General features: G+C 43.2%; 1 protein-coding gene and 2 long non-coding RNA genes across 7 annotated transcripts; 2 read left to right on the forward strand and 1 right to left on the reverse strand.

The window, feature by feature from the left end:
• Window positions 1-89: 89 nt before the first annotated feature.
• On the reverse strand, window positions 90-3,623 carry LOC120659829 (DDRGK domain-containing protein 1-like). The gene is made up of 7 exons (XM_039938076.1): window positions 3,282-3,623; window positions 3,100-3,200; window positions 2,593-2,694; window positions 2,336-2,497; window positions 1,844-1,900; window positions 799-835; window positions 90-611 (listed from the first exon to the last, which is right to left on the reverse strand). Exons 1-7 carry the CDS (start codon window positions 3,523-3,525, stop codon window positions 397-399), a joined length of 918 nt encoding a protein of 305 aa, XP_039794010.1. The 5' UTR covers window positions 3,526-3,623; the 3' UTR covers window positions 90-396.
• A 5,994-nt stretch (window positions 3,624-9,617) lies between these two features.
• LOC120659848 lies at window positions 9,618-10,588 on the forward strand. Its single transcript, XR_005669216.1, has 3 exons — window positions 9,618-10,077; window positions 10,234-10,422; window positions 10,520-10,588. It is a non-coding gene; the product is annotated as an uncharacterized LOC120659848 (long non-coding RNA).
• Window positions 10,589-12,213: 1,625 nt separating this feature from the next.
• LOC120659836 lies at window positions 12,214-14,047 on the forward strand. 5 transcript variants are annotated; one of them, XR_005669214.1, is made up of 5 exons: window positions 12,220-12,648; window positions 12,814-13,154; window positions 13,273-13,336; window positions 13,516-13,568; window positions 13,862-14,046. It is a non-coding gene; the product is annotated as an uncharacterized LOC120659836 (long non-coding RNA). The 5 variants fall into 5 exon arrangements; XR_005669212.1 differs by having other exon boundaries at window positions 12,814-13,336; window positions 13,862-14,047; XR_005669213.1 differs by lacking the exon at window positions 13,862-14,046 and having other exon boundaries at window positions 13,516-13,769.

A 14,047-nucleotide genomic window follows, 5' to 3' on the forward strand; every position in this document is an offset into this window, starting at 1 on the left:
TGCCTTTCCATCCTCAGTGCATAAAATACGTCATGCGTACAGCTAGCGTATACATATTGATTGATATGGTTGCCTGATGAAATGAAATGTTGTCTCAAAAGACATGAACGCAAGGAGCAGAGTCTCTCTCTACCCAAGCTCGATTTTCATACTACTTGATAAAATCTCTGGTCCATTCCAATTCAAACCTTCAGCTTCTCTCTTCTACATGATATGGTGATATTTAGCATGTCAGCAGATGTATCATACTAGTACTATATGTGACCAGTGACTTGCTTACTACACCTCCCAACCATCCAAGGCAACCCATATATGTTATCGCAGCTTTGAAATCACTACAAACATCTCTGAGCACAGAAACAAGACTGTGAGCCCGCCAACGCCAACGACATCTTCTCATGGCTCCGTGTCCACTGCAGCACTGTCATCTTGATGGCTCTCCTCCTCGTACTGGGCCTTTGGCTCCAAATCGATAAATTGGTTTGAGTTGTTGGCCAGATGGGATATGCTTACTCTCCCCTGTTTCCTGATGTACTCTGCAACAGCCTTCATCTCCTCGGTGGATATGTAGATGAACTTCCCACGGTCATCCATCACACCAGATAACCTATCTGTTAAATTCAAAACAAAAGGCTCATCAGACTAAATAATGCTGAGTAAAGCTTTAGTGGCAGGCAAGTTTCTCCCACATGCCACAATATGCAGCTAAAAAAATCATACAGATAGCATCAGGAGGGCTATTAAGGCTGAGTCATAGACCAAAGAAAAGAGGACCAAAGTTATACAGGAGTTACATACCCATGCTTTCCAGAGTCACAATGCGGTTGATGCAATCCTGCAAAATAGTGTGTAGTACTGAGAAACAAGGTAAATTAACGACTATAGGATGCTGGTACATGATGAATCAAGCAATACAACACCAGAATAATTCCCACAGCAATAGTTGACAGCCATTCAAGTTCACATCTACTGGGCTTGTCATAGTTTGATTACTCATCACTTTTAACGGTACTGTATGTTCACGGGTCACGACTATATGGATCCTAGACTGGGACTTCACTCAGAGACAAGCATGTCAGCCTCATGCAGCAGTGATGTCAAAGGATAAGGAGAAAAAGGTTCAGTTAATTATCATTACGCTACACAGTACCAAACAGTCAACTAGCTGAAAATATTTGTCATAAAACATGAATAAAAACTAGCAGAAAATTACACTTGGAGACAACAGACATTGCAAAAAAATTTATGTCTCAAAGTCGTGCAAATCCCAACTATGATGGTTATATGTTGGTGTTTTTCGGGTCCATATTCTAAAAACAATAATGCCTCATCTCGGACACTGCCTCAGGATAAAGGTCACTGGCAGTGTTTTGGAGGTATCTTAAAATGCTGCCCGTTATCCTTGCTTACTGGTTTTCCTAAAAAATGAGCCCCATGTGGATCTCAGATTTCTATGCATGGCAAGTGGCATATATGGTTAGACTAGTCCCAAGTAACTACTTTGGATACATATTTATTAGTTATTAAATTAAAAGGCAGAAATATAAAAGGAAAAATTAAGGCAATGCAATTTCAGATAACGGAAAAGTTGAAGGCGTGAGACAGCTTGCCAGTTGGCAAATGCCCCATGTAATGGGGTTACAAAACATAACATTCTTTAAATGCCAGTTTAACAGTGCAACAGCGGTGTAGAAAAAAGGGTATCAGATGGTATCAAACTTAAGTTATCAGCACATATCTAATGGATTTTATCATTATTTCTATTTGAACATGACAGGCCATCGGAAGTTAATTGAGTTAATCATAACAAGAGTCAAGCCTCTAATGCGCAGACTTTAAGTACCTGGGTTCGCATCCTGAACTCTGCCGCCAGGTCCTCAAGGGGGACACACTTCTGCTTCTGGAAAGTTTAAGGAAAAAAATAGCAGCTAAGTTTTCCACTTTACATAGCCAAATCATATCATACCAAATAGGCAGCCGGTATACACAAGATCGTGGCAGCACAATACTGCATGCTTCAAATACTATTTAGCAAGCTAGGGTAAAACGCATTACTATAAATTCTCATAATCAATTTCAGACTTCAAGATAAAAACAAAACACAATGGTAGCTGTAAGCAGACTAGAGGGCGAACAAAGCACAAAATATTTTTATGGACAGTGACCTATCATGGTTCATGGCAAGGGAGTTTTTTTTTTTGGGTCCAATTCAAGAATAATCATGGAAACTTAAAGTTGCATATTCATGGGGGCATAATTAAAGGCAATCATGGAAACTTAAATTTGCATATTCATGGGGGCATAATTGAAGGCACTTGCTTCATAAACATTATACCTTGATGTATTCCACAAAGTTGTGGAGCAAACCCTGACCATCATCTTGCGTCTCACTCTCTGTTGTACCTTCGTCATCAACAGAGAAGGCCCCTTTCCATTTCTCAAATTCTAGAGCAACAGCCTCCTCCTCCTTTGCTTTCCTTGCTCTAGCTTCTTCTTCCTAGACCAATTAATAAAAAAGGTACTTAGCATCGCAGTTCAAAACATGACAAAAGAAAAGAACAGAAAGTATCGGCAGCTAGAAGAATCCCTAACCAGTAGTCTCTCTTGTGCCTCACGCTCCTCATCCTTCCTCCTCCTCATTTCCTCATACCGGTCTTGTTTATTCCTCCTTGAATCCCGTGCAGCTTCTTCAGCCTTGCAAGCAAAGAGTATTTGTTTATGTCAATTTTGGGGCTTTATTTCATATAAGAGAGATCGGCACAACATGTAGTTGTACATTGTAAATTTGCTTCCCAGTTCTGTTTTGACATCAACATCAAACTGGCAATCAATCAATTATGGTGAGTTCGCTTGAGCCAGGCACTGAGTGTGTAAACCATGACAAAAGCAGAGTGTGGAAACCACAAATAAACAAATATATACTGAATTGGGATTGCAACACACTGAAATACATACGGTAGACGAACTAAACCTGCCCGTGCAGCCGAAATTGCAGTGGGAGGTACCAATCAATGGAACACAATTCAATAATCTGTGGCTCGCAAGATAAGCACTAGTTGGAGCCCATGACAGGACACAGCATTGTAGTGAGCAACCAACCTGACGCTGCGCCTCTCGCTCTTGCCTTTTCTTCTCCTTCTTCTTGGAGGATCTGGGAGCGTCCGGGACCTCCTCATCGTCACCCTCCTCGTCTTCTGGAACTGCACCGCGGAGAACCGAGGCTAGGATTAGGACGCACGCGATAGGTGGCAAAAAAACAGGGGTTTTCGCTGTTCTGGTACCATCGCGGCTGGTTGATGCGGCGGAACAAGAGGCTGCTCCCGGCCTCCGACGCATGCGGCGCGGCGCAGCGCGACCGTGCAGCACCTGGTCCTCCTGGAGCGGCTGGGGCGGGAGGCGGTGGTTGTCGGCGGAGGCGGAGGCGGCGGCATCGGAGCGGCGGCGCCAGAGGAGGAGGGGAAAGATAGCGAAGACAAGGAGCATGCAGAGCACGGCGCCCCAGACGCCGCCCCCGCCGGCGTCCATCTTCCCGGTCACCGGCGATCTCCCTCCCCAAACCCTCGATTTGATCGGAATCGACTGCCGCAATTGATTTGTTAGGTTTCTTTTTTTTTAGAAAGGTTAGAAAGAGAGAGACAGTCAGACAGATGATGAAACGCGGTTTTTTCTTTTTTATATTTAAAAAAAATTAAAATTTCAAAAATATATGTCCGTTTTGGAAAATTTCAAAAATATACCCCGGTCGCCCTATGGGGGGCGACAGGGCACAAATGTTTTTTTTTCTTCAAATTTGCAAAGAAGTCCCTGGAGAAAAAAAAGAGGGGGCCTGTCGCCCCCCAACAGGCGACAGGCCCTGTCGCCCACCCCAGGGGCGACAGGGGGGTGGGCGACAGGGCCTGTCGCCCGTTGGGGGGCGACAGGCTCCCTCTCCCCTATTTTAACCTCTGGCCACCATTCGCCGCCATTCACTTTGTCATTTGAGCCTAAAAATTCAGAAAAAAAGAGAGGGGTGAGGAGAAGAAAAGCGGCGAAGCTCTGCCGAATTGCGTACTCCTGATCTATAGGTAACTTCCGTATGAATCCATTGATATTGTATAATAATTTAATTTAATTAGTGGATTAGCTGTATTAGATTTGGTGCTTTAGAACACTCGTTTAGTATTGCAATTTCAGTACTATTACAGATTTTTTAAAAAAATTAATTATGAATTAGAATAGAATTATGAAAGTGCCTTATTGATATTGCAGCATAAGGTAATGGCTGCCTCAAATTGTGGAGGATTTTCATGGACCGAAGAAAAATCTAGTATAATACTTGATATCATGACCCATCTTGTTATCAGTAAGAAGTTGGATCCGTTAGCGGATGGTACAATAGAGATAGTGTTGTCCAATTTAGTAGAGTTTAAAGATTTCACATTATTTCGAGATATTACGACGCAAGATGTAAAGGGACACCTGATAGAACGTCGAAAGATATACATAACAGTATGTGAACTAGCGAATCATCCTAATATCATTGGATTCTTACAAAGTTCTTGTAAGATATGGATGCGGCCAGAGGTGTATGAGATGCACATTAAGGTAACTCTCATTCAGTTGTAATTCCGTCCGTCATTTCGAATCCATATTTATGAAATAGTAACATTATTTTTTAATTATATGCTAGGATTACCCCGAGGACACGGAGTTGATTAACAAAACGATACCAAATTTCCGTAAATTGGTATGTATCTTCGGTGGTGGACTTATGCCGCAAACTAGACGAAGGAGGCGGATAAGATCTTCGGGTGATAGTACTTGGCCTACGCAAGAACAGATGCCCGGAAGTTCGTCAAGTCATGTTGCACCACCTGCAGCACAAACTTGTGTTAACTGGGATGATGACATAGATGACTTCATGCCCCCCAAACCATGGCATCCAACACATGATGTTCCTCCCCCTGTACATAAACCTAGAATCAGAAAGGAGACAAAGTGAAAGGTAAGAGGTTCGTCAAGTCATGTTGCACCACTTGCAGCACAAACTTGTGTTAACTGGGATGATGACATGGATGACTTCATGCCCCCCCAAACCATGGCATCCAACACATGATGTTCATCCCCCTGTACATGAACCTAGAATCAGAAAAGAGAGAAAGGGAAAGCCTAGAGGTTCGTCGAGCCATACTACACCATCTGCAGCACCACCATCTGTCAACTGGGATGACGACTTAAATGATTTCATGCCATGATCTATAACATATGATGTTCATCGGTTTAAGATGTATTCGCATTTAGTATTGTTAATGTTGTATTATGCTTGTATGTATGTCTCGTACCAAACTTGCATTCACTGGACATGTACATAATGTCGAGTTTGAATCGTACTTAGTCGTAATGGAGCATTGAAGTATAAACATACCATCTATTGATTGTAATGGAAAATACGAGAGTGATCAGAGGCGAACGTTGAAGTGTATAAATAAGCGGTCCACAGCTATCTCATTACAAATAAACCTCTGCTGGGCACGGACATGGCCCTCGGAGCTTTTAATGTCACTAGAATATTAAAAAGCACACATGTAATTAATATAACGATAAGAAATAGGAACTAAGAAATGCATTACGTAATGTGAACCACCAAATTTTACATCATAATACAACGATAATGAAACACACATCACACATGCAGTGGCATGTCAGAACCCGTTGCAAACTACGGTAAACAGATTCCGGACTAACCTAACATGCCTTAGGTAATTTAAAAAAACAGAACAAACACAATGATGCAGCATGTCACTAGCACTAGGGTAGTCCTAGTAGCCGTACCCCCACGTAGCAAACTGCGTTGAGCCTTCTCCGCAGTATCCACCCATTGCAGGTGGTGCAGGCGGTGGTGCCGGAGGCGCATGGTCCTTCTTCTTGTGACAAGGGCAGTTGCAGTAAGGAATAGTGCATGGTTCATCCTTGAACCGGCTGCATTGCTGGTATCATCAACTTCGCCGTCTTTGTTACCTTCGCTCACTTCCTCATAATGATTCACCTTACATTCCAGATCAAAGATCTTTATCTGGAGGTACTCGATGAACTCCTGAACAGAATCAATTGGTGCAGGATCTACCCACCTAGTAAAACCACAGTTTTCTGGAGCATCGGAAGACTGCAAAACAAATTCCATGTAAGGTGACTCATTGAAGATAAAGAAATGAAACAACCGAGTATTACCAATGTGTGTGGACATTTAAAGAAACGCCGACCGCCATCCATCCCGTCGGTGCACATCTGCACTAAGCAGTCCTCACCATGTCTGCATTTTGGTCACGGTTCTTTACGGTTATCGTATTGTCGAAGAGGAGTTTCATTGGTAAATTCACTCTTGTGCTGTGGCGGAAACTCAAACACTGGTTCCGGAAAGGAATCAGGTCCAAGAGGCCCCTCCCATATTATGGGGTCTCCCTTTCTTCCCCCTTTTCCTTTCCCAAAACCATAGTAATTCTTCCCGCTAGACCCACCTCCAGACATTGGGTATACAATGAGGTTTGATGTTTGAGTTGTGCTGGGAGTTCACAAACTTGGGAGAATTTATAGGCGCACAAAGGTCTGATACCCGGAGTGTGGAGTGTAAATGCACCTAAAAAACCTACATGACAACACAGTGAAGAGGCTAGCTGACCTAACACTGAAAAGTCTAGATTCGATTCTCGAAATGACTAGTCGATGCATCTCTGTGCATGCAGACTCACAGCACTGCATTACTGCCGCTCGGTCAATCGCGCCAAGATGCCGCCTTCCCCACTACATGCCACAGACCTTCGCTGTAGAATGACAGGTCCGTCGTCCTCGCCAGAGAGACTGCTTTGAAGGGAAGCTGGTGTGGTTGCCGTCTTGTCACATCTTTTTGAAATGTTGGAAGAGCACTGCTATTGGGTTGTCGTTTTTTGTCACGTATGTCTAGGCAAAGAATGCGACATTTGGGAAACCCGTGATCGCCGTGCTGAGCAGTGGCAACCTGTGATCTCGTACTCGCAGCTAGATACACTATGATTCCTATTTTGAGCGATTCGAGTTTTTTAGCAGCAGACCCTGATGTATTTCTTAGTTCTTAATTGTTATCGTTATATTAATGTGTGTTTTTTAGTATTCTAGTGACATGAAAAGCTCCAAAAATATTAAGAAAAAATTCAAAGATTTCATAGACTCCCGGCTACAACTGCAAATTAATGGTAAAGGCTACAACACACAGAGTTAATCTCTCAACTTAAAACATAAACAACTAATTGCAGTGGCATGTGCACGCAACAAGATAATTTTTTATTGCATCTAAACCTACCATGCCTTATGGAATGTAAAATGCCGGGATTACATGGTACTACTCTACTGAGTGCACCTAGGATATTTGCCCTTCCTAATTGCTTCGGGCCCGGCTTCCTTCGCACGGCGTGCCCTCTCTCGCTTTCTCTCCCTGTCAGCTTCACGTTCGGCCGCCGCCTTACGATCCACCTCCTCCATCCTCTTGCGGATCTCTTTTTGCTCTTTGTTGCGCTTCTCCTCTTGCTATTCCTCGTGCTTCATTCGGCGCCAATGTTCTGCAGCCCATCTTGCTTTTTGTTCCACAATGTCCTTTGCCTGGTGCGACTGCACGGTGTCGAACCACTGCATAAAATCACAAAGAGGCGGAGGAGACTTTGTCCAACACAAGTTAGAATCATAACTCAATGTTAGGTCATATAGAAAAATAGCGTATGTTGTCCTGCTACCTTGGCCCGGTCTTTGCCATATCGCTTAGGTGGATCATATTCGTAGTTCTCACACATAAAGAACCTCATGCCGTAGTCATCTCCTAAAACCTCATATTGCATGAACTTGCATAACGAACCGCAGAAGCACATTGGCACATCAATTCCTTTGGGTACGGTGGCTTTACACTTGCTCCACGGAATGTAGGTTGATCCTGACGAAGACATTGCCGCTATAGTGTGGTGCGCCAAATAACAAACAATAATTTAAGCAATGCACATATCGTATACCAAATCGATGCGTGAAAATATAGGTACTGTTATAATTCTATTGTCTTATACTGCAATATTAATAAAGTACTATAATAATTCTATTCTAATGTATAATTATTTTATTTGAAAAAGTCTGTAATAATACTCAAATTGTAATACTAAACCAGTGTTCTAAAGCACCAAATCTAATTCAGCTAATCTGCTAATTAAATTAAATTGTTATACAATATCAAGGAATTTATACAGAAGTTACCGGTAGATCACAAGTGCGGAATTCGGCAGAGCTTCGCCGCTTCCCTTCTTCTCACCCCTCTCTTTTTTATGGATTTTTTGGGGTCAAATGAGAGCAGAGAATGAGGGGAAGGCCTTATATAGGCGGCTTGACCCGGTCGCCCGTGGGGGGGGGGGGGGGGGCGACAGGCCCCCCTGTCGCCCGCAGGAGGTGCGACCGGCCCCCCTGGCGCCTGTAGGTTAGGCCCACCGGCTGGTCGCCCCTGGGGTGGGCGACAGGGGCCTGTCGCCCGTGGGGGGGGGCGACAGGCCCCCCTCTTTTTTTTTCTCCAGGGACTTCTTTGCAAATTTGAAAAAAAAAATACATTTGTGCCCTGTCGCTTCCCCATAGGGGGACCGGGGTATATTTTTGAAATTTTCCAAAACGGACATATATTTTTGAAATTTTAATTTTTTTTAAATATAAAAAAGAAAAAACCGCTGATGAAACACGCTCGGAATGTGGTCCGGCCCAGTTCGGTGTTTAGGAGGCCCACACCAGGCCCAGCAGCTACGAGCCGATAAGGCCTACCGTTCGGCCCAGATATATCTTCTGTTTGGTTTTATATTATTTTTCAGTTTTATGTGCATTTTATTTTTTTCAATTACACAGTACAATTTATACACTCACAACGCACGGACCTCTACAATGCACGTACGCAAACTCTACAAACATCTTTGAAGACTGAGTCGGCAAATCCTTTAAATTGACGAAGTCACCACAGACACTTCGTTATAGATAGTCGCTGACTATTGAAAGAAAACACAATGATGTTACATCCTAAAATATTCGCTCCTGTAGGAAATTGAATTCCGAACCTTAAGTGATACCGAGACCCTTATAATCATTGGGATACGGGCTCTTTCACTTCTATACATTTCTTGACTCTATAGTGATTATTTTAATTTCTTCTTGGTAATTTGTTTGTGCTCTTATCTGTTTAGAAATAGTTTAATTTAATTACGGATTTTTTTTGGTCCGCAACCGAAGTTAATACAATAATATCCTACTCCTTTTTATTTAGTCCAGATTGTTGGATTATTGTAAAAAGTATGGGCTTTAGAAGCCCATGCATGCAGTAGTGCTGCGTTTCGCTTGCAGAGACACGCGGGTCATCAACCATGATTTATGCGATCCAGTCAAAATGTCAAATAACTTGTCCCGAGTCGTGATAAAACACACTTAATAAAATAAAAAATGGAACACTTATCGATAACTAGTGGAACACCGTGGATAATGTAATGTAATAGCACTCACAAGCTAGTGGGACACTCTGTGTTAATCGTGATGCTAATCACGTGTTTAACTCGCTAATCTCTACTACTAAAAAAGACTAAGGGTGACGTTTTGTCAGTCGTCCTTCGTCCGTCGTCACCCTCCCCGACCGTACGTCGCCCCTCTCCTGTTTCGTCTAGCCACAGATTGTCTCCCGTGCGAGATCTGCATACCCGCCTGCCGCGCGTCGTCCTCGCTGGCCGAACCGTCCCCGCCGGATGGATCCGTGCCCTTCGCAGTGGATGTCGGTGTTCCCGCCGCGCTCGGTACCACCGTGTCGACTACTTTGAGAAGCTCGAGCAGATCGGGGAGGGCACCTAGGGTACGCATCTCTTGAAACTCCCCCGATTTCCCCAATCCCGCGTGGCCGCGTACACGCTGCATCCTGCATGCGCATCGGCCCAGCTGGGTGCCCCCACTGGTTCGTTTTTTGTTGTGATTGGTGCCAGGCAATTGATCGTGGAGAAGGTGGAGAAGGAGACGGAGATGAAGGAAATCGTGGCAGTCAAGAATATCCACATGGACAACAAGCGTGAGGGCGTAAGTATTCCCCTGCTTGCATTTTGAATTTGGGGCCAGTTCTATATCACGGCCATCCGGAAGAAGCTGCACCACCAGAATGTTGTCAATCTCAAAGAGCATTGTTCTGACAAACTCCGGTTGGCAGAGGATTAAGACCTGTGTTAATTGTTTCAGGGCTAGAGAGAGACGAGCAGGGGAAGCAAGGCCTGTGTTAATTGTTTCTGGGAGATTAAACTCCAGTTGCAGATTCACTACGTCAGTTAAGAATTTCAGAAGCTGCATCACAACCCTAGGCTTATATCCATTACATTTTTTAAAAATCATATACTACTGAAAGCTATCAATGTGCACTGCACATATTAGGTAAGGCATCAATTTAAATTTAACATAGATTTAGACATATGTGCAAACTATAATTTCTGACTTCACTGCTCATTTCTGTTACTTATTCTCCTTTCAGGATAATTATTGTACTAAATGGTGGTCAGGACAATCTGGTTAAGCTAGGCGGATGGTAATGTTGGTATCAATGTAGTGAGTTTCTAGACTCTGATCAGTCAACCACCTATCCTTCCAAAATATTGTGTTCTTGCCATTTCCTACTACAGTTACAATAGCTGCATCAAAAAATGCTTGCACTTGATGTTGAGCTTTGACAGGCAGGAAGGCCCATGTTTTGTCAGGTTCAGTTTTTTGTAGCCAGAGCCATCTCAGTCTTAGTGACCATCCTAGGTGCTGGAGGTGAGAGATGCCTAACCCACCAAGAAACCATGGCCTGGTGACTTTGGGGCAAGCAACGAGGCAGTGTCCTCCTCTCACATCTCTCCTCCCCTTCCAAAGGAAACCTCTTCTAATCTTGTCAATGGATTTCAGCGCCCGAGCAGGAAAGTCCACTGCTAGCAGCAGATAGACCATCATAGAAGTTAGCACAAATTGGACCAGAGTGCATCTACCAGCTCTTGTGAGAAGATCAGCTTTCCAGCCAGGAAGCCTGTCAGCAATCCTATCAACAATGGGCTAAACCTGTACATTAGTTAGTTTGTGAGGGGATAATGGTACTCCAAGATATTTGCAGGGGAATTCTGAGATCTGACAGGGAATATGAATCTGCAATATCATTCTTTGTTCCTCCAAGCATTGGATGGGGTGAACGCTACTCTTTTGTACATTTGTCCTGAGCCCAGAAGCTTCCCCAAACAGTTGCAGGATGTCAAGGGTGCTTCTGATATCACTAGCGGATCACTACCCACACCTGTTCAAGGCTGTGACTGCTAGAGGAAGAAAAAGGAAAGTATCTGATGCTCTTGAAAACAGAAGTTGGATCTTGGATATAAAAGGAGCTCTTACAGTGGAAGTCCTCGCTGAATACTTGCAGCTTTGGGACCTCCTGGAGGGAGTTGAGCTGCAATCAGAGATTGAGGACACTCACATTTGGAGTTTCTCCGCCTCGGGTAATTTCACTACAAAGTCTGCATATGAAGCTCTCTTCAATGGATCTATTCATTTTGAACCTTGGGAAAGAATCTGGAAAACCTGGGCTCCTAGCAAATGCAAATTCTTCCTTTGGACAGTGGCCCACAAGAAATACTGGACAGCTGATAGATTGGCAAGAAAGGGACTAGACCACCCGGCCTCCTGCCCCCTTTGTGCTCAAGCAGGGGAAACAATTGATCATCTTTTAGTAACTTGTGTATTCAGTCAGCAAATCTGGTTCACTGTCTTACAAGACTTTGGCCTGGAAACATTGGCACCACAGGTTGTGGACATGTCCTTTGTGGAATGGTGGGCTGCTGCGAGCAGCAGGGTTACTGGGAAAAATCAGAAAGGCCTCAATTCCATTATCACCCTAGTTTCATGGTCCTTGTGGAATCATCGCAACCGTTGTGTGTTCGATGGAATTTCTCCTAATCTGGCATATGTTGCTGCATCAATCAAAGAGGAGGCGAGACAATGGTCTATTGCTGGAGCTCAAGGAATCTCTCATCTCCTCGCCCCAGCAGCTGCTGTCACCTAGGTGATACGGGTCTTGTTTGTTTGGTCAAGCTTGTTTCTTTTTCTTGTAATAGTTGACTATGTAACTCTTTGGGGCTCTTTTCCCCTTTATTCTTCTTAATATATTGATACGCAGCTCTCCTGCGTGTTCGAGAAAAAAAAATGTTGGTATCAATGTTGGATTGTCAACATGGCCTTCCTGGTTTGCCACGTGAGCTCATTATAAGGTGGTCCCTCACAATAAGCCTAAAAAGCAAGACTTCCTTTGTTCTTTGGAGTCTACAATGTCTGCATGTTTCTTCAGAATTGTGTTTTTAGAATAATAAAGATTTGGAGGCCTTTGATCAAAGCAAACTTATCTGGGGACAAACTGCATTCCTGAAAAGGCATTGGAATTATATCACTTGCTTTCATATCACTTTTATAATCAGTTTCTAACAATTGTTTCCTTTACTTTAGCAGAAAAGCTACTTGTACTTCCATGGGTATGTATCACTAGAAAATCTAGCTCACCACGACTCATGAACGAAGGCGGATCCTGAAAGAGATCGCTTCTGTTCTGTCCCAAGATCATTTTGTGGATGCTTCGACTCAAAGGTAAATTCTTCTCTCAGGACAGATCTCGTGCTCTCACCTGCCCTTCTCTACATCCTTTGTGGAATGTAGACTCACCTGTCAAACGGGAGGTGTTAAACATTATTCTTTTGTGCCAAGTTTAGTTATTCCTCAGTTGATACTCTGAATGTTTAAATTACCGACCAGGGTTGGAAATTAAGGTGGGAAAGTGCTCATGGTGTGAGTGTGTCTACAACGTGAAAGCTTAGTTCAATGAGCTCCCCACTCCTCACCTGGTTCTAGAGATTACACCATTTCCCGCTGGACATCTTATCGATAATGACTACCGCAAGGCGGAGAGGCTTGAGATGGTGTCGAGGCTGAGTGTTTCCATTTCAAAACTAGGGATTGATTTTCTATTTCCCTAATATTTTCTTTGTGCAAGTTGTAAATTGTTTACCACTTACCAGTGGGCCTGTAAATTGGTGCAGTTGGCTAAGAACTACTTGTATCCCCTGAGTTTTGCTCAGATTGCCTATTAATTTGAGGTCAAAAACGCATTGTTTCAGAGTCCTTGGCTTATAACAGTATACTCAAGGGACTGATTCTTGGGTTTTATAGAGTATATAATTATCATTGTCTTATTTCAGTCCTATTATTCTGCAGTACACACCAGTGCTGTGAGTAGTGTGAAATTTGATTTGGCAAAAAATTGGCTTGGTTTGCTAATGTAGGCTTCCTTCCATTTGTTTGATAGTTGGGCTTATAGGCTCTTCAGCTTCTCTCAGTTTCATTTTCAATGTAACAGAATAAGGGATGAAAAACAGACTTGTATTTATCATTGATGTCAAATGGGTTTTCTCGATTATAGATCAAATGGGTTGCACTAATTACTCTGTTTTTTAATAGGATGGGATGAGGGAGTTATGACCATGCAAGTGGGTGAAGTTGCCCGTATCCGGGTAGTCTCGTTAGATATGTTAAATTAATATTAATATTGTTTGTTTTATTGATTCGTCATACATTTCATCGCTACTGCAACTTTGAAATGTGCTATTTATGGCACTTCTCTCTTTCATTGGAAGTAACTTGTCCAAGAACAAAAATATATGATATGATTGTGGACTGTTAGCCTTTGTAATGCAATTTCTTTGCCTGATAAACTGATAATGTGCTTCACACTTGGTATTCTTTAGTTCAAAATAATTTCTGTGAGCTCTATCCCGTACCTGATATTTGAGTATTCTTGCTTTAGTACACCCCGGACTATGTTTATGGAGCTAGCGGGTTTCCAGACTGAGGAATTCAACCCGACTCAGTGCTTGCATTCGAGATTGAAGTCCTAGCTCAGTGCCCAGTAATTCGCAGTGCAATCCTGGATGGAGCTATGGAGCATAGGCCAATGCCTAAGTATTGAAATATTTCTTTTGTCACCTCATGC

This window comes from Panicum virgatum, chromosome 2K (assembly GCF_016808335.1).
Source record: "Panicum virgatum strain AP13 chromosome 2K, P.virgatum_v5, whole genome shotgun sequence".
NCBI lineage: Eukaryota > Viridiplantae > Streptophyta > Magnoliopsida > Poales > Poaceae > Panicum > Panicum virgatum.

Excerpts from the sequence above, each read along its gene's own strand:
- LOC120659829 (XM_039938076.1), bottom strand. The coding sequence starts at position 3,525 with ATGGACGCCGGCGGGGGCGGCGTCTGGGGCGCCGTGCTCTGCATGCTC. Across the intron at positions 2,498-2,592 it reads AGGCACAAGAGAGACTACTG|GAAGAAGAAGCTAGAGCAAG; the intron begins GTTAGGGATTCT and ends TAATTGGTCTAG. Across the intron at positions 612-798 it reads TGTGACTCTGGAAAGCATGG|ATAGGTTATCTGGTGTGATG; the intron begins GTATGTAACTCC and ends TGAATTTAACAG.